At 43.3% G+C, this 19,756-nt stretch overlaps 1 protein-coding gene across 1 annotated transcript; it reads right to left on the reverse strand.

The window, feature by feature from the left end:
• Positions 1-623: 623 nt before the first annotated feature.
• LOC311154689 (1-aminocyclopropane-1-carboxylate synthase-like protein 1) lies at positions 624-15,532 on the reverse strand. Its single transcript, XM_084207385.1, has 15 exons — positions 14,677-15,532; positions 12,962-13,575; positions 11,383-11,442; positions 8,723-8,793; positions 8,114-8,183; positions 6,949-7,015; positions 6,396-6,493; positions 5,745-5,822; positions 4,627-4,727; positions 3,871-3,960; positions 2,859-2,904; positions 2,567-2,708; positions 1,828-1,970; positions 1,293-1,446; positions 624-1,087 (listed from the first exon to the last, which is right to left on the reverse strand). The coding sequence occupies exons 1-15, from the start codon at positions 15,311-15,313 to the stop codon at positions 789-791; spliced, it is 2,670 nt and encodes an 889-aa protein (XP_084063511.1). The 5' UTR covers positions 15,314-15,532; the 3' UTR covers positions 624-788.
• Positions 15,533-19,756: the final 4,224 nt, after the last annotated feature.

Here is a 19,756-nt window from a genome sequence, read left to right on the forward strand (position 1 = left end):
CCACAAGGGATGGACTTCCAGGAACAGAAAAATGCAAAAAAAACATCTACTTTCTATTGCCTCTCCATTTGTAGCTCTTTTCTGGGCATTCTGCCAAGAGGCCAATGGATGCATTTTATTTATAGGAATATAAAAAAGAAGAATAGAAACAAAACCAGGCATTTCACCAGCCAAGGGCAGTGGATACTCTCTGATCTCAGGTCAGACTGGAAACCAACTCAAAATAAAATGATATAGAACTCAATCTAGATGACTGGTCCTAAGAGCCTCAGTCATGAAGATGAATCTATGCACATGTTTATTTACCCTTAGCTAGGGCTAAGTTAGGGCTGACACTAGATTCTATCTCCCAAAAAGACCCCTTTGAGACAGCTGGTTCCCAAATAGTTATATCTGACCATCATTCAAGAAAAGGGAAACTTCACATAACTTAACAATCTACAGTCTCTTTATGGAAAGTGTGAAGAAGAAGAAAAAATTACACCACAGGACCTTATAAGAGAGTTAAGAGCATATTCATTAGAAATTAAATATAAAATACAATGATGCTGCAGAACAGAGAGCAGCACACAAACAAGACACCCCCCCTTCCCTACCCTCACCCCAATCCAAGGAAACACACCTATACAGTACAAATCAGAGATCTCAAACAGGGGGGAGAGGAGGGGGCCTACAAAGTAATTTTCTTGCTATACAGAAAATATATTATTTGCTGGAAGTCACTACTGAGTTGTTAGGGGCCCAGGGTCAGTCACTGCTCAGGAATGCCCCTGGAGGCACACTGACCCCTATTGCTTCCCAATCAGTTTGCTGAACACATCATAGATCTCTGGCTTTTCCTGGGCAAATTGCTCAGCTGTGTTTTTCTGTAGCCAGTCAGATGAACGCATCTGTTGCTGCAGGAGGCCAATGAGGTCACCAAGGCTGGAGTTATTGGCACAGATAGGGTCCTGGTGGCGGGATACAAAAATTACTTCATCTGTGCTATCTGCTTTGCCATCCTGATCTGATTGACAAGGCTGCTCCTTCTCCTCAGCCAGTATCTCCTGCTCACGCTCTTCCAAAACCTTGCGTATCCGTTGCATACCTGCAGTGGTACAAGGGGGAGAAACACTGGTGAATTTGTTTAAACCACAAATGTCTCCAAATCCATCAGATCCAGAAAAGGATAATGGAGAAAGGGAGAAAAAAACGGAGAAGATGAGAGAATAATAAAGGCCAAGTTTAGGATTAAAAAGAGAAGGGAACAGTACTGCAGAAATTGTGGTGAGAGGAAAAAGAACGTTACTCACCTAACTGCAGCCGGTGGGTCTTGTCAGCAAAGATGATACGGAACCATCCAGGTTCACTGCACTCAAAGGCTTTTCCACAGGACAGGAGGACCTTATTATCCAGAAAACGCTTCCAGAGCAGCAACTCCTCCTCAAATGTGCCTGTCTTAAGGTACTAGGAGAGTCATCAGAAGGGCCAGAGGTTAGTACCATATAGACTACATCACTGAGATCCTCATGAATTTGTCATTCCTATAAAGTCTGCAAAGGCCAAGGGAGACACCATTTACCTCTGAAGTACAGCAGTTGTGATGCAAAGGAAGAAATGGGGGGGAAGTGGCTTGAGAGTAGTAAGATTCCTGCTAGGAGGGAAGTTCACAGATTGATGAAAGGAAAAGAATAGACTGAAACATCTGGCAGTCCTTCCCTCTCCTCATTTGACGACAGATTTGTTGAAACAAAATGCTTGCCACAATATTAACTTTTCCTCTAGATGCAGTTGCACAACATGTCTGCCCTCACCCCAGGAAAAGCCTCACTTCCTAGAACTACCAACCTTTCGGAAATCCATCCAGACAAAGAAGCCTGCATTGCGGTTGAGAAAAGGAACCCCAAGGGTCTTCAGCTCATCTGTCACATACGTATGGGCAGCTTTTAGGCGGGCATGGTTGGCCCTCAGGTACACCTGGTTGATCCAGTCTGACCAGAAGAAGAAGACAAAGAAAAGAATCACAAACTGAGGAAGTATTCAGATCTGTTCAAGCTTCCAAGACACTCAGTGTCTGGTTCACATTTCACCTCCTTCTTTTGTTTTCTATTTCCTCATATAATGGAAAGACAGCCAAGAAGTATTTTGCAGTTTCATGTCTGTACAGAAGAGTGACCCTGACCTTCCTTAGGATGTTTCGTTACATTTGTAGTTCTTAGTCATCATGGATTGTTAGCATTCCACCCTGGGCAGAGTTTGAAGGCCATTTCCATTTCCCTTGTCCTACACACCTGTATTCTTTGTTTCTGCTCATCTAGTTCTAGATAATACTGGCAATTTCTGTATAAATAGCTACTATGCTTCTTCCAAGCTGCTCCTCTACCTCTGCTGATCAGGAGCTCTGCAGAAATGGTGCTTTTCTACAGAGCTGTCAGGCTTGCATTGCATGGGCAGCTTCGGGTAATGGAAGACTGTCAGTTAAAGTGTACAAAGGGGAGACCACTAGGGAATGTAAGGGAAGGGGAGATCTTCTAGGTACTAAGACACACAGAATGACAGAAGATTGTACATGGAACTACTGACTCACCTCTGTCTCTAAGCAGCTGGGCAACCTTGTGCTGGACAGGTCCACAAACCCCATGGAAATAACACAAAGAATCCACTGCGTTAGCAACATCTTGGTTCTCTGTATATAAAGTACCAAAACGAATCCCAGAAACAGCAAAATCCTGCAGAAGGCACAGAGAGACTACTTTAGTACACTGAACAACTGGGATCCTATTACTACTAACTTGATCTTTCCAGCATGAGGAACCTGAGGAGCCCAGGCCAAAACCTAGCAGCCACAAAGGCGCATCACAACAACAACCAGCACTCACCTTTGTTATGCCCCACATCACATGAGTCCGCTGTGGATCAGGCAATCTGTATGTAGAAGGATGCAGATGGGCAGTTAGTGTCATAGGTGCTGAAGCTTTTGGATCACCAGTGCAGCATTGCAGAAACAGAGAGGCAGCATTACACAATGACAGACAGTGCACCACTGAACAGCAGCAAAGCAGGGAAAATTCAAACGTAACCTAACTTTAGAATCTAGGACCCCCTTGGAAGTAGCTTTAGACAGAATTTTTAAATATTTCAAAGACACAGATGCTTACAACTGCTACATTTTACATGCAGATTTCCTGAAGCTCATACATGTAATGCTAGAAATCAGGCTTCTGCCAATGTATTTTGTCAAGAATCAAAAGTGATGTTTTACATCTAAGCCCAGCAAGACTGAGCTAACAGTTAACCGAGTATATTTCATTTCCTTGCAACTGAGCACAAAAAGATAGCTAGCACCACTGGTGAAGACTAGAAATTTAGAAAAACCCAAACAACTCAACAACACACCATATTTTTAAAAATATTTAAAAAGTTTTTCATCTCATTAAAACAATACCTAATAAAAGCCATTATTCAGTCTGTAACACTACTGTGATCTGGGACTACTCCATAGAAAATTAGGAAATAAACACCAATAGAAAGTCTTTACAAGCATCAACAGAAACATGGGGAAAAAGATGTTTAGGTAGGAAGAAGAGCATCACCTTCAACAAAAGAAAAATCTGTTTTCGATTTTGGGGACTGTCATAACCAAATACTGATGCACACATTGAGGAGTATACCACAATAAAAAGCTAGCTACCATTTTTTACTTGCTAGATTGTATCTGATAAAATGCATTTGCCATTCAGAAATTACCAAGGGAAAAAAAGGGCATAAATCAATGTAAGGTGGATTCAGAATTTACTAGCTCATGACTTAACTTCCAGTCACAAGTTCTCAGCAAGGCATCATGTTGAATTGTCACTGGAAGATGGCCAGGGAAGTAGGAGCTGCTTTTACCTGTCCATGCCTAGGACACTGTGAAACGTGGCTGATTCATCAAAAACTGACAGCATGTAGATCTCATCTACTATCACATGCAATTCATGTCTGCAAAAGGACAAAATGGAGATTACAAAAGAAGGTTGCTTCTGGTTTAACAGAGATAAATTCAGGCCTCCAAATACTTGCTTTATACAAACAAGAGGGGATGCCAAATTTTGCAGAAGTAAAGCAACTTTCTCAACTTAGATCTATTTTGTGTACATTGCAATGATTTGAGGTATATCATCTTAAGTGTCACCCACTGTAACCATGTAACAGGACAAAGATCCTATTATTGCCAATGTGAAAATTAATTCCTATATGTACTCCCCATCTACTCAACATCTCATGGAATCTGAATCTCAAACAGTATTATGATCCATGATGAAACCATATTCATATACTTCTTTGTCTTTGCAAATACAGAAAAACTGAGAGGAAAAGAACTCAGCTTCCTACCAGGGAAGCCCAGTGCCATAGCGTTTCCTCAGATCACTGAAAAATAAAACTTGCATTCCTTGATGCAAGTTGCTTTGCCACCCCAGATGGACCGCAGGGTCCATGATCCCAGGACTCCCCTCTCCTTTCTTAAGTCCACCAATGTGTATGAAGAACAGACTATTTGCCTGACTTAAAAGATATTCACAGACAAATTCAGGGACAGCAAGTAGTCCACCAGATTCTGAAAGCTGTATATGACTCGGGATATCTCAGCCTTCCAAAGTGACATACCTTTTAGCAAATTCCAGGTAATCCCGTAGCTCTGACAAGGAGTAGATGTCCCCAAGGGGATTTTGGGGATTCAAAAGAATTAAGGCCCTTACAGTGACACCCTGCGGAATATAAATACCATAGTATTAAGAAAGTGCTTATCATGGGATAAATTCTCAGTTCCTCTACTTGAGCAGTCTCTCACAGTCTCTCACTTGAGTGTGACACAAGATTCCCCTGAAGCTTCCACTATGAGTTTTCACCTCAAAGTTAAATTTGTATGAGAAAACTTTCAGCCACAAATTAAGACTTTTTTGTTTACAATTAAATCATTTGCAAAGTGAAATGAGCAAAATATTATAGAATTAATCTATGATTTTGAAAAGAGGGAATTGCCACCACCAAGTAATTGGTTGCCATCTGGTCAACCAATTAATGAGAAAGATGGTCTCACATGCTCTCAGTATGGAAGTACTTTTTCTGAGCCGCATTAGTAATTGGGAAATAATAAATTACTGAAGACTGCCCATGAAAGTGGCAAGAAAGATGAGAATTTGAGTTAGGTGGATGCAAAGTGTACTCATTTAGAGCACACTTGGCTGGAGATGTCAGAGTTGGTAACAACTGAAAGATGCAGCTGAGCTTATATGGGATTTCGGACAATGCCAAACTTACAGACTAACTCTTCAGAAAAGTGATATTCACTTGTATTTAATCCTCTAGAGTTCCCTTCTGCAAAAACTTTCAGCATTCTTAGTGTATTCATCTGCCCTGCTGTGTAGAGCAGTCAGTTTCAGGTAACTCAGCTGGCCTTGCTGAGGGGGAAATCCTGGGTTGTCCCAAATTTTAGTGCATGCCCAAGTACATTATTTTTGGTTATATGAATGGGTTCCAGTGCTTTGTGAATTGTCTGGTTTATCCTTTTGTGCTGTGACCAAAACAAGACAGACAAAACACTGAGGGATTCCCCCTAGAAGTGCCCGTGAGTTCGCAAGCCATCATCTCAGATGATCTACAAGGACAACCAGAAAGAAGGTGCTAGGTTTTGAAAATGCTTTGATCTTTAGGCCACATCTGGGATGTGACATCTCCAATATATTGTAAACTTAGCTGGTAATGTGAAGCTCAGCTAAACTCACCTCTGCCCGGGCATCCTGCAAGGCTTTTTCCAGTTTTTCCACTGTAAGCTGAAAAGGCCGAGTACTTGTTCCAGTAATCTGAAAGACATAAAAAAGATTAAAAAGACAAGTTGTTTCAATAGAGACTGCCTTGAGCCAATCCACTGACAAATGTTCCCTGAAAGAAAATAAACCCCCACCAACAATAACGACCTAGCAACTATCTTTTTATCCTCTTATGCTACAGAGAGAATAAATAAATCAATAAGAAAAATCAAAGTAAAGTTACATCATAGGCTGGCCAAAACCAGAATTTTCTTGCTATCCTTGAATAACTAAAGCAATGCAAGATCTCCATCTGCTCTTCCATCCTGGGACCAACTTCAGTAGGACATGACATAACTTCTCTCTCCAAGGTTCAATATGGTAATTTTTTTCTTTTCAAGGACTTTTACTAGGACTATGATACAAGAAAAGGACAAAACTGGAGTCCAGATTCATAGTCTCAAGTGACTTTCTTGTAAACCATGTGTCCATTTTCGCAGCAATAAACTGTGTAAATGTCCACTGGCTGTAGTGTACCCTTGTTCTGAGAACTGCTTGCAGAGATTCCCAAAGCTCAGCTTTCCAGTTTAACTACAGAGGTTGTTATTCCCTTCTCCCAGATCTTACCTTACTGTCTAAATAGACATACACCAGCTTGACATTACCATAGAGGAAGATACTCTGGGTAATACCACCATAAAAGGGAGTAGCGATCAGAAAAGCTTCTGGAACCAAGAAAACAAAGTTAGTTACCAACAGGTCACAGTCTTCTCTCCTAATGTGCATTAGCTAAATAGGAAAGCATTTTTACAGCTGTGTCCCTTGGAAACACTGCAATTCTACTGCCTCTTTCTTAATTTTATTTTTACCTTAATTCTTTAATCTTCTGCAAGTGCCCAGGTAACCATGAGTATAGCCCATGTCTAGTCTGGCAGACTAAAACGGGGCACCACAAAAACAGTGAAGGCAGACAGGGCAGGCACCAAGCGTGAGTGCATGACATCTGCAGACCACGGAAATGAAGAATTTCACAGTACAACTTTGCAGGAAACAAGAACTTTACAGCAGGCCAATGCCAATTCCACTACTTCACTTCTGTCTAACAGTATTTAAACAAAGTAACATTATTTCCCAGCAGAAAAAAAACCAAAACAAAACAATATCCCAACCATCCACTTACCCCCTGGATCACAAAGGACTGTAGCTAATGCAGAAAATAAAGAGCCACAACCATTTAAAACAATCACCTACAGAAGAAAGAGAAATGCTAGTGATAAATCCATACATAAAAAGTCAACATTATAAAGCAGTATCACTGAAATAAATTTTCTCCCTAATTCTCCATTAGAATTTTCCTGCTGAAATCCCACTTCTACTAGAATAACTTTAATTCTGTTGTTTCATAGACACTTTGTTCTAGTGCCATTTTTCATTCTAATAAGCAATTTGGAAAAAGGATAGGCTTAAAGTAGGGAAAAAGTTGGGGAGCAGTTCTGAGATGCTAGTAAATCAAAATACTTTTCAACAGTTAATATGTGTTATCATTTCTTCATGATAACAGCAGTGCTGACCTCTTGCCAAATTTGTGCAAAAGTGGAAACTACTGTCTTGTATAGAAGCAGGTTTGACTCCTGCTTCTACAGGGCATGCTCACAGGTACCATGAGTTTCATTCCTAGTATGAGGAAAAATCTGGTGCCTTGAAGATGCAGTGATCAGCAAACTGATCAGTGGTAACCTCAGTTCACATGAAGCGTGGGGTTCTTTTGAATTACTGCAGCCAGAAAAGCAATGGCTGCACCATCTCCTGCTGCCTTCAGCACTCAGCAGAGACAGGAGCTCCTGATCTCCACATGCCCCTATGTCCAGGCTGTATCTCTCACAAGCCAGCAAGTCCTGCAGAGATTCAGGTCTTGATGTCTTTCTAGCAACACTGCCACAAATTTTACAGGCTAAACCTAACTCTTGGTTCAATTACAAATCTCTGTCTTGAGGTGCAACAGAGGAATGCGATGATCTGGAACTCAACTGAAACAGTGGGCACTCTTTGTCAAGGTTGAGGGATACAGGCAGAGTAGGTCCCTGAGCTAAATAGGGAGATCAAATATAAAGCCCCATGGAGGGTACCAGCAGCATGAGTTGGCACACAGAAGTGAAACATGAGGCAAATATACAGTAGGCCTGAAGTCTTATGGTGGAAGTGTGCATCAAAAGCTACTGAAATGCAGAATCAATCTCATTTACATGATAACAGCTTGCACTCTTATAAAAAATCAGAATTTGAAAGTTTTTCCCAACAAATGGCAATACATTAGAACAGACACCAATGGACACTGGGTTACGTACATTCTCTGCTTTGAGAGGTGCAGGGGCCTTGCAGTAATAGGTCAAAAATCGAGCCACTTCTTCCCGTAAACTGAAAAATACATGAAAGCAAATACCGATTCAAATATTCTCTAAGAGGCTGGGCTTCCAAATCAGGTTCACATCTTAGGAAAGTCAAGTCAGGGACAGTACAGTCTGGTGAAAATAGCTAGAAGCAGGATAATCTGGCCCATGGAACAGACATGATTTTTACACCCAGCAGAGATGCTGTGGATAATGTCTATAATGGTGCATACATTTCTGATGAGCTTTAATCTGGCACAGAAAAGAAGGATTAACAACCCCAAGTGTTCACTATGTTTCAAAGAATTGTTTGGAGTTACCAAATTTGTTAATGTATACAAGTGCTTTTAAAACACTGCTTTAGAAAATTTGCACCTTCTCTCACATAAAGAGATTTTTAACTGGATGAGCTGGTAGGACAGGTAATGTAAAGTTTTGCAAAGAAAAAGATGATTTAAGTGATCTAGAAACATTTAAACTAGAGAATATAGCAGAAGAGGTTTGTATTCATCCATTCTGTTTATTAAACAAGTAGTCAAAAAGAGAAGCGTTACAGAAAAAACTTACAACAGATGTCCTTTCCAGTCAGGATACTGAAGCAGTGAAGGGTCCATCAGATTCATATCAGCCTGTGTCAACTGGGAAAAATGAGAATCATTAAAAGCCCAGTTACTGAAACAGGAAATATGGAGATAGACAGGATCCTTGCACAGGCACACATCTGCACAGACACTTGTGTGATTTCAACAGTTGTAAAACTGGATTGGGAAAGCTACTGACCATCAAAATTAATGCAGCTTGGAGAAGCAAGCACCAGCAAACTGATCTGTGATACCTTCAGGTTGTATGAGCTACAGACTTCTGCTAAGTTATTGGAGCCAAAACTTCACTGCACAGAAATCTACAAAAAGGATGCAGAACAGGCAACATGTGATGCCCATAACCAAGGCATCTGCAAAAGACTTTCTCAGCAAATTAAGCAAACCCAAGAGTGTTTTGCCCAAGCTTTGAGGACAGCAACTTTTGGCCGGAAAAATAAGCATCAGTTGTGAAAGCTCAGGTCCAGACTGTCAGAAAGAGTTAGAAAGGAATTTGAATCAGAGTCAGATATGCATTTTCCTTAATTAACTTTCAAGCTATTAATTTTTTTAATGAATTACAGCTTTCATTTATATCTCCATTCAAAGTTATGGCAGCTTCTTCAGATTTATTTTTCTGATCAGTTTGGTAAATGTTGAAGTGTAACAGGAGCTTTCAAAAGACATGAGAAGATTGAAACTATCTTCCTAATAATTATTCCCCATGGCAGGCATTTTGTTCCTTATAAGAAATTCATTCTGATCTCAAAGACAGATTGACCTGAACTGCGGAGGTACTTTTAAATATTTATAATTAGATAAAGTGTGCACACTGCTTTTACCTAAATATTTTCAAGGTTCTAAGTATCAGGGTTTCACATAATCCAGTTCCGTGAAGTTGCAAGGGAAAGCACAGCATTGATACAGGCTGAGGGAACATTTTAGATAAACAAAAGGCAATAAACAAGTATTATATACAATGCCCCTTCCAAATATTTAATGACAACCAAATCTATGAGTTAATACTAAAAAAAGTAAAGGTGGAGGTGACACAAGTAGGCGAGAGTGCAAAGGAGGAGGGAAATTCCACAGGCAGTGTGAAAGTTTCACACTCGATAACAAAACCATAACATTTTCTATAGGTGTTTTAAGAACTGGTGCCAAGCTCTGGAGTTTAAAGACAATGTCTTCGTTCCATGCAGAATTACAACCTGATAGTATAGGATAAAAGTTCCTTCACTCTGCTGTAGATGTTCTGGAGTCTAGCTGCAAGAACTGTGCCTCCTTACATCTCTCTCCTAAACTTATCTAGAGAACGAAACACCAAACATACCAGCAGACTTGGCCAAAAATGCCTATGAATTAATAAGAGGAGGACCCCTAGAACTAACATGTTAAGTGTTCTCTAATTTAAGGGTCAGAAGTTGAAAACAGAAACTGGATACATTATTCAGTGGCAGCAGCAAGTATTTTTAATCCCAAAAAACAAAAAAAATATTTGCCTACAATCCCAGCTGATGCCGCATCAGCTTCAGTGAATCCATACTGTTACTCAAGGCTGCAAGGACTGAGAAGCTGACAACATCTTTGTTCTGCTTGTTGCCACAAGCATGAAAACTGTACCTGACGAAGTCTCAACTCACTTTCATAGAAGGGCTAATTAAGATGCAGCTGACTACTACTGTCTCCCTCTGCACTACTTACTGCAGACATGGCATTAGTTTAAAGGGGAAATGACAGTGAAGGAAGGAAGGCACCACCTACACAGTCTAGAAGACACCTTTCCGTGCAGGCAGCAGCTCTGCCTCTGTTCTTTTAGCTGGAAGGCAGAGTGGTGGTGTAGCATCACCTGAGCCAGTGAAGTAGCAGGCAGAAATAAAGCAGGTAACATTTTGAGGGTGGGAAGTGGTGGAATGGGAGAAATCATGAACTTCAAACTGCAGAGATTGTCCAACTGTCCAACCCTGAGGCACCTTCCCTCCCCGCACACAACCACAGGTAGGAAAAAGTGCTACCTGCCCACCTCAAAGGCTGCTTGCCACAGGGAGTGATTTTAATGGAAGTCTAGAAGCATTCCTCTACAGCACAGTTCTCTTGTTTCCTTTCGACTTTTTCTACTTTTTCAGTTCTGCTATGTGTTGCACTCCTCTGCCTGGTGCAAAGCCAGCAGGTAGTAGCTGACCCACTCTGATTTTGAGAGTTTTAACTGCTGCCACACTTGCACATTTCAGGTGAGTTCAGAACTGGGTATCCACGTTGTGTGACTTTATAATGGACACGTGTAAAGATACTCAAAATGAAACAGAGTTCAAAAGTAATTTCAAAATATATGTATTAAAAAATCTACTGTGAGCAGGGGAAAATAAAATTCACCTTATTTTCATCTAGTTTTCTGAAATAAGTACATCCCCAGAGGGAAACCCATCATGAAGAGGAAGAGAAAAACACCCATGTTCCTATCCTCCTGGAAAAATAAAATAAATAAATGTACAAGTAGTTGTATTCAAAAGCGACTTCCAACAAATTTAAAATCCACAATGAAAAACTTCACCAGAGAAACCTGAGCAACAGCAGTAACTCTAGGAAAGTGCAAGCTTTGAAGAGAGAGTGCACAGCAAATTCAGTGTTCTGTTTTGGAATAGAACTTACACGTTTGGACATCAGGTCAAAGCAGAGCTTGTTCTCACTGGTGCCAAAGTTTATTATACCCTAGAAAAAGAAACAGTATTGTTTATAGACACATAAAACATGTGAGTACATCACCTTAGCTATCACTTCACTAAATTGACTCCAAAAAGCTTACCACAGAAAAGTCAAAACACAGTTCACATAAACTTCACCATATATATAACTCAAGACATGCATCTACGCGTGTACATTTCCATATATATCCCAAGCACTTGGCTTCTTAGTCAATAATAATAAATTGTCTGTAAATGAACATGTACTAATAGTTTATACTTCTTTACAGAACATGTTTAACTTAATCTTGAATTCGCTCACTATTACATGTAACTAAAAAAAGAAACTCTAAAACAACTCTGAAAAAAACAAGGTTAACACTTCAACAGCAGTTTTAAACAAGGTTTTGGATATGTTTCTTTATCTTAAAAGCATTTGTTTACCATTAATTACTATTCTACTCTATTTATTTGCTCAAAAACCATATAAATATGTAGTCATGATAAGTAGTTAAAGTACTGGATTTTCCCCTCTGAAGAGATGACTGTACAGTTCCAGGTTTATGATTTGGCCATATACAGTATGGCATTAGATCCTGAAGAGTTCAAATCTACTAGTACATTCTCATTATTAGAAGAGTTTGGGTAAATTAAATTTTAAAATGTGAAAGAATATTGAAGCAACTATACACTTCTGATGATATTAAAGTACAAGTCTAATTTTAGGTGTTTGTTTAAAAAACCTACCTCCTACATAGACAACAGTTTGTAGAAGCAGAAGCCTGTACTTCATAATACACCTTGTAACAAAAACTTCCCTGTGTCTTTCTAGTTGAACAATCTAGCTTTCAACCCCGCAACACACGGCAACTAAAGTCAGGGCTAGTAATAAAATATTTTTAAAGTTTCAAATAGTTCAGTATGTGAATGAAGGATCTAATTAAAAGTAATCCACATATAAATTATTTACATTTACTATACTTGTTAATCAGTAATAGTTTGCCATGAACTATTAACACAGCCTTTGTGCCACAAGAGGGCTATGACGAGCTACTTAAAACCGAGCAGCTGAGTGTAAACTGAGGGAAAAAAAAAGTGCTGAGTGTTATTAACAGTAATTAAAAAAAAAAAAAAAAAAGGCTACTACTTAGTAGTTCTACTTCCTGCACCCATCACCTGCAATAATCAGATATAATCAGATAATCAGAGATGGTCCTCAGTGAGCAATAGAGGTCATGAGGTGGAAGGAGGAACATGAGCTCTGTTCCTGCACATTGCTTACATCTTTCAAGGTCTGCTACTGCTATTACTACCCTGATTAAAAAATCAGGGTGCAAACCTGAGCTGAACACAGCATTCATCCTTGGTATCTGAATGATCCACAAAGCTACTTTTAATTTCTTTTCCTCAAACAAGCAGTTTTACTCACCTTGTATTACTGAGATAAAAAACACCCCCACACTTTAAGCACACCTGCCAGCAAACTTCTAAGAAACATTTTTTCCCTAGCAAGGAAGCCAGGAAAACACTTAGAGGTTTTTACTCACGTTGGGGTTCTTGTCTTCATCATACTTGTCAGCATGATAGGCTTTGTACCCTTCCTCAGTGGAGCCCTGAAAAGCACTGGCAAAGTTGCCTCGAGCAGAGAGGTAGGGGCTTCTTTGGAAGCTGCTGGGCTTACAGAAGCTGTGCATGTCAACCCTCCTCTTGGCAAGCGGCCGAACCCTCATCTCCTGCAGGTTGCTCCCTCTTCCTCCCATTCCCTCAATTTCGGACAGTGCCTGGCTGAAGTCCAAACCCTGAGGCATGGCAGCAGAGGAGGAGGAGCCACTATGGCTCTGCTTTAGGATGCTGAGCATTTGAGCAAAGACATTGAACATGCGAAACTCATGCTCCCTCTCCAGTTCAAACCGGCGCTGCTCCAGTTGCATGCGACGCTCCTCCACGTCCAGATCTCGCTGAAAGCGGCGTTCTTCCATCTGCAGAAAGCGCTCCTCCATGGCCCGCTGAGACGTCAGAGTCTTCAGCAGCAGATCGTCCAGTGGGTCCCTCATGCGCTGGCCTTTCCGCTTTTTTCTCAGCCGATGCAAGGCAGAGAAGCCAGGCCGGGGAACAACATTCTGGATCCGTGATGAGTTTGCCATGTTAGGCTCACTGAAACCTGTGAATACACAAAAGCAAAAAGAAAAAAGTGCAGCAAGCAAAGTGGCATGGGCATGCCTTGCTTCCTTCTCCTGCTTCTCGTAAGAACAACCTTTTATCTACCATAGAGCTTATAGAAAAAACAAAGTAAAACCTGTCAGGTACATCCTGAGGTTTGCAAACAGCTTTTAAAGTTTGTTTTTAACATCACACATTGGGCACACCAGGATGCTGCTAGCCCCAGCCCCTTACATGGTCTCCACATTAACCTGAATAATCTTCAGTTCCCTCCACTAGGCTAACTATGCAAGCACCACAGCCAAGAGGACATACACTTCTTCCTGACCTCAGACATTAACCTCACATTTGTTATCACCTCTTCTTTTCCAGCAATTCATGGTCTTCCATCAGCCTGTCCTAGACTGATTTGAAATCCCCAGGATTCCCAGACTATACCCCTCCTGGTAACTATGCAATGCCAACTGCATTTTCAGTGCAGGAATCTCACTCATCTCCTCTAAACAAATACACTGCTTCTGCCAGTGACTTTCAAAATCATCTTCTTTGCAAGTCCCACCGACTAGCTTAGAAAATCAGGCAATGATTATTCCCAAGTATTCTTCACTGTTAAAGAGGGCTAAAATATTAGACTGGAACCTATTTTAAAACAATGCAAGGACAGTTTACCTGCAGGTTTACAGTGCAACCATGGCAGAAGAGGGTGTCATGATACAATTCAGCATGAGGACAGCAGACAGCTCTGGCTATGTTCAAGTGATACCAAATAAGCATGCAAATGGGTTTTTTACTGTCAGCATTATATGCAGAAATGTAACCAGTCCAGCTTATGGAGCTCTTTGGATTTCATACACAGTATTTTGCCTAGCTCAGTAATTCTAGCTTATATTTACCTGCAGTGAGATACCTGCATTTTGGGAATGGCCAAAACACCATAAATTCAGATATCAGCCTTCTACTTTAAAGTTTTCTGGGATGTGGAAAAACAAGGATCCAAATGTCATTGAGAAAACCAGATGTCTACCTCTGCACCAGAAATAATCTTCTCTTTCTGGGAAAATGGCCAGAAACCTTATGCTGGAATGTAAAAGACTATCCCTACCTGAAGGTGAAACACTGGTTTCAATGGGAATCTCCACCCTGGAGATGGGAGAGTCGTTTTGGGCCCTCTCCAAGAAGGCTCTCTCCATCTCCTGTTCTTCAGGGGAGCCCTGCTGGTAAGACATGGCTTGTGGGGGCTCTGGGGTCAAGCTGTGGTCATCAGAGTTCACCTCCTCACATTTGATTTCCATCAGCTCAGGGTGCTGGGAGTGTCCAAAGGGCAGGGCGGAGGAGGTGAACTGGTGGTGGTAGCTCTCCACCATGCTGCCCTGCAGCACCTGCTGAGCCATCATGCTGCCGCTCAGGGAGCCATAGGCCAGGGCCGGCCGGCTGGTCAGCACCCGGTCCATCACCTCGTAGAACTTCCACGTCCGCCCGCCCCGCGGGGCCTTGCTATTGTCCTTGATCCGCCTGTACTCCAGCTTCATCTTCTTGATCTTCTCCCGGCACTGGTCTCCCGTCCGGTGGATGCCCTTCTCCCGCAGCACCTCGGCGATGCGGTTGAAGACGTGCTGGTTGCGCAAGCAGCTCTCCAGCTCTATCTGCACCGACTCGTCGGCCCAGAGCTGCAGCAGCTCCACCACCTCGGGGTCCGACCAGTTACTGCCGCGCTCGTACTTCTTCCCACGAAAATCCATCGCTCCGGGGCCCCGCCCGCCGCTCGCCCCGGGCTGCGCACCTGCCCCTGTCCCGCCGGGAGGGGCTTTCGCACCTCGGCCCTCGAGGGCGCCCGGGCGGCCCGGCCTCCCCCAGCCCCTATCGGGCTGCAGGGCCTCGGGCACGGCTCGGCACGGCTCGGCTCGGCACGGCTCAGCCCATCCGCTGGAGCCAGGCGGAGCGAGCTAGCGGGGAGCCGGGCCGGCATGTTCACATCCGGGGTGACGCACATGCGTGCAGCCTTATTCCGGGATAACTTTATCCCGTGCCAGGCGCTTGTCGCGCTCCCAGGGCCGGGCCGGGCTCCGAGCGGCGTCGTGGGGTCCCTCCCACCCTGCCTCTTTTCCTCCCTCCCTGCCTCCTGCCGTCCGTCCCTCCCATGCCCCGGCCCGGGACGAGGCAGCACCGACCGTGCCGTGCCGCATCACCCCGTGCCGGGCCGTGCCGAGCCACGGCCGCGCCTCCCCTCACGGCGCTCGGCACCGCGGCCCCGCCCCGCTCCGCCCGGCGCTGCCAGGCACGGCGCGGCACGGCTTCCCCCGCATCACCCCCGGCCCCGGCGGGGCGGAGACCTCGGGAGCGGTGCCGCCGAATGCCGCCGGTGGAGCGGCCGGCCCCGCTCCCACCCCGGGCCCGGGTCACTGGCGGTGCTTTTGCCGGGGGCGGGCCTGGCGTGGCCAGAGCTGCGGCGGTGCAGTCCCTGACAGCGGCTGTCCCCGCTGCCTCCGTGTCGCTCGGGGACAGCAGCGCTCGGGGACACGCACGGGGACGGGGCACTGCCCGCCGCTCCTGGGCACCAGCGAAGGACCTGTGCCTCCAGCCTGGCCGTCCCGAGCGACCAGGCATTACACCAGCTCGTTCCTTTGTTTACTCGCCACCAACCGTGAGCTGCGTGCTTCAAATCCTTCAGAGTACGCACTCCGTCCTCTGCCCGTCTCTAAGTGAATGCAAGATTGCTTCCTTTTCCTCCACACCACACCGGCTCGAATTCCCTGCAGGGGTCTGTCATTGCGGAACTCGACTTCACAGAGCTATCCTGCCGCATCAGCCATGAAGGTGGCCTCAAGCCACGCTGCAGGACAGAGCCAGCAGCACCGCGCCACATCGGTGCAGAAATCTCAGTCCAGACCCCAGTCTGGCAGGATGAGGACTGAGCCCTAAGGCACCAAGTACAAACATAAACCAGTAATTAATGAGGAAACCAGAATGACACATAGTGTGTCCATATCCTGTATCATCTGTGGCCAACATTTAGGTGGTGAAACACATACTAGCTTTCTAATTTTCCTCTTAGACCAAGAGATCTACTTCATTGCAGCACTAGGTTTTTTATCCAACTGTTATTACCTTCATTCTAGATTTAAATAAATCATTCACAGCCTCTATGATTCCATTTCTCAGTCTGTGAAATGGAAAGAGAAAACTTGATCTTTGCTAAATTTCATTAAATACTTTAATACTGTCTTGAGGGCAGGGGCAAAAAAAAAAAAAAAAAGAGGAAAAACAAAAAAGACTTTAAAAATCACACTACCTTTCTTAATAAATGATGACCAGAGAGAGTAGTTTGGATTTTTTAGTGGTCTGCTGAACTAGAGTTTGTATTTCCACATGTCCATAAGATGTGCTTTTACTTTTCTGGCTTTTTTTCATGGGAATGGCACTCTATGTTCTACAAGTACGCATTTAATTACATAAGGACTTTTACATAGATTGTATACTGGACTACACAAAGACCAGGGCAACCATGAATAGAGTCATTGATGACAGAAGTTTAGTAGTAAATATAGATTAAAGGCAGCATGAAACAGCCTTTTTAAAAAGCTTTTCAAGGAAGCCTGAGAGCTTGGCTAAAGTCTGTAATACCTGAGGGTCATAACTTAGCCAGGCAGCAGCAGAGTATTCTCAAAAGCAACTTGTCATATATCCTGGCATCAGGAAAAGCCACAGATTCAAAATGCATACATTAAAAGGAATGGAACCTAGATTCACAATACAAAAAAATATAATAGATCTTGAACTATTTTTCATGGTTCAGTTGTTTTCACTGATAACATAATAAATTAGTTTGTTATGACATGGGATTTAACTATGATGATGATGATGATGATGATGATGATGATGATGATGATGATGATACTAATAATAATGAAGCCTTAAAACCATAAATGCCTTCATGCTGCAAAGGGGATGGCTCATACCAAGCAGCATGTGGGTTAGCATCTCTGCTGTCTCGCTGTCTCCCTCTCCCAAAGAATGCCCTTCGCATCCCCTGCCAGCAGAGAGGCCATTTGGCAGCTCCCACTGCTGACCCTCGCTGAGCCAAGGCTGCGCACGGCAGGACCTCTCCGACCCTCTGGCTCCATCCACCGTGGCAGCGCGGAGGGGCCGCGGTGCGCTGGGCTGTCCCTTCCAGGCAGGCGTGGCCTTGACGGGAGGCAGGTCCCTGCAGAGGGTGCTCCAGCCCCAGCTACCTTCCTCTGCCTGCCACAGTGGGTTTGCGTGGAAACCTGCGCGTGGGAAGGAACGTGTGGGGGACCCTGGCAGGCTGGGAATGTGTTAGCGAGAGATTTAACAGGAGGGTCAGTTGCCCAGCAGGCTCGCTTTCCAAGAGTTCGGTACATGGCTTTCCGTGGTTGTAAAGGGAAGCTTCTGCTGCAGTCAAGTAAAACACAAGAGTGTCTGGCGTGGGAAAGGGGCTGGTTTGGCTCTTACAGTGCTCTAGATCAGAGGAAGGTTACCTCCCAGGATGTGTAGGGGCTGCTGGCAGCACTTAAGTAAACCCCAGAAGCACTGTGACCAAAACCACAACCACCTGATGCCCATTTATGTGCTGCCTTGGAACCAGACAGACTGAGGTCTATTTCCTAAGAGGTGACTCTAACAAAAATTCATTACCATAACTGCAGTTTACAAATTAAAGTCCAAATCGACCATTGAGACAAAAAACTTCACGCATCTCCCTAGTTTGGTAGATTGTTTAAAAAATTAATAAATGTAATATTTTGCAATGTTATCGAACAAATGGGAACAAGTTAAAACACTCTTAATTCTGCTAGTTCCTCTGGATCTGAGCTACTGCCAGTGATAGTGCAGAAGAGCACCCCCAGGAACTCTGTTCTGCATCTGATTCCCCAGATTGCCAAGAGGCACTAAACAGCTGAAGCCAAAGCAGCCTTTACTTTTACATTCTTTAAAAGCTGATCATTGTAAAGAAATGGAAAACACCCTTTCTGCTTCACAGACTTCCTAGTTGTAAATATTCATTATCCACTCAATTTCCTGCAAAACCCCTCAGGCCAACCCCTGAAAACCCCAAAAAGCTGACTGAAACAAAGCACCTCAACCAAAACTAAGGCAGGATCTCATACATACCAAGATCTTCCTTCCAAACTTATTACTAGTTCTTCTATTTCTGTATGTTTATTTGGAGACAAGTTTACCTTTCAGAACCAGCAAGACCAAACAGCCATTACAGATGCCTTCTCTTAGGCTTCTTATTGCATTGGCAGGCACATGAAGGGGTGGGGAGTGTACAATTGGCTTTGCTAAATTAAGGTATCACTTTAATAAGCAGCTGCAGCACATGGGCATGAGAGAAGCAAAAGTTACTAAGGGAGTCATATCCCAGCACATGCCCACAGGGTTATTTAAGGTGGTTCACAGTAAAGCCCACAGAGGGCAGTAGAACAGTCTTCAAAAATACTTTGTAAAGTGGAGCTGGACAAAGAAAACTGCAGAAGAAAAAAAAGAGTTTCGCTGTTCAGCTCCTAGACTTTATGGAACTGATTCTTGCTTTTTTCCCAAGTGTCAGTTTTTTACACGATTAAACAGCACATTGCATTTCCAGTGAAATTCTGACAGACCCACGGGACCTGTACCACTGCAGGCAGAGGGAGCTGTTGGAAGTGCTGAGTGTTTTCCTCCCTCAAAGTTAGTGTAACAGCTACACAAACAATTAAGGAGTTGTGGTTTACACACTTTCTGTGGAAATTACTTTGATAAGAGCCAAGTCTGCTTACTCATCCCGTGCAAATATTTAGTGGTATTCCCTTGAGCAGGAAGTGGTGGCTGGACTGGGGGTGTTTCAAGTACTGGCTAACCCTGTGACTAAAACTAAACAGAGATAAAGGGAATCTAAGTGTCTAAATGAATTTTTTAGAGGGATGCAAGAGAAGAAATTGATCCAGATTCCTATAAACCATTCTCTTCTTCAAGATACCTAAATTTCTGTAGATTTAGCTGCCATAATATGATTTCTGTAAATTGTGACTGAATAGGTGTTTATGCTACAGATTAAATGGTGGCAAATTTCAGGGCAGGAGCAGATTGCACTTCTGCTAAACTAATAGGCACAGCACTAGGGAGTGACAGAGCCTTTTCTTCTTCAGGGTGAAGTAACACTGACTGATGCCACAGACAAGAAA

Source organism: Fringilla coelebs, assembly GCF_963513975.1.
Source record: "Fringilla coelebs genome assembly, chromosome: 6".
In the NCBI taxonomy this organism is placed as follows: domain Eukaryota; kingdom Metazoa; phylum Chordata; class Aves; order Passeriformes; family Fringillidae; genus Fringilla; species Fringilla coelebs.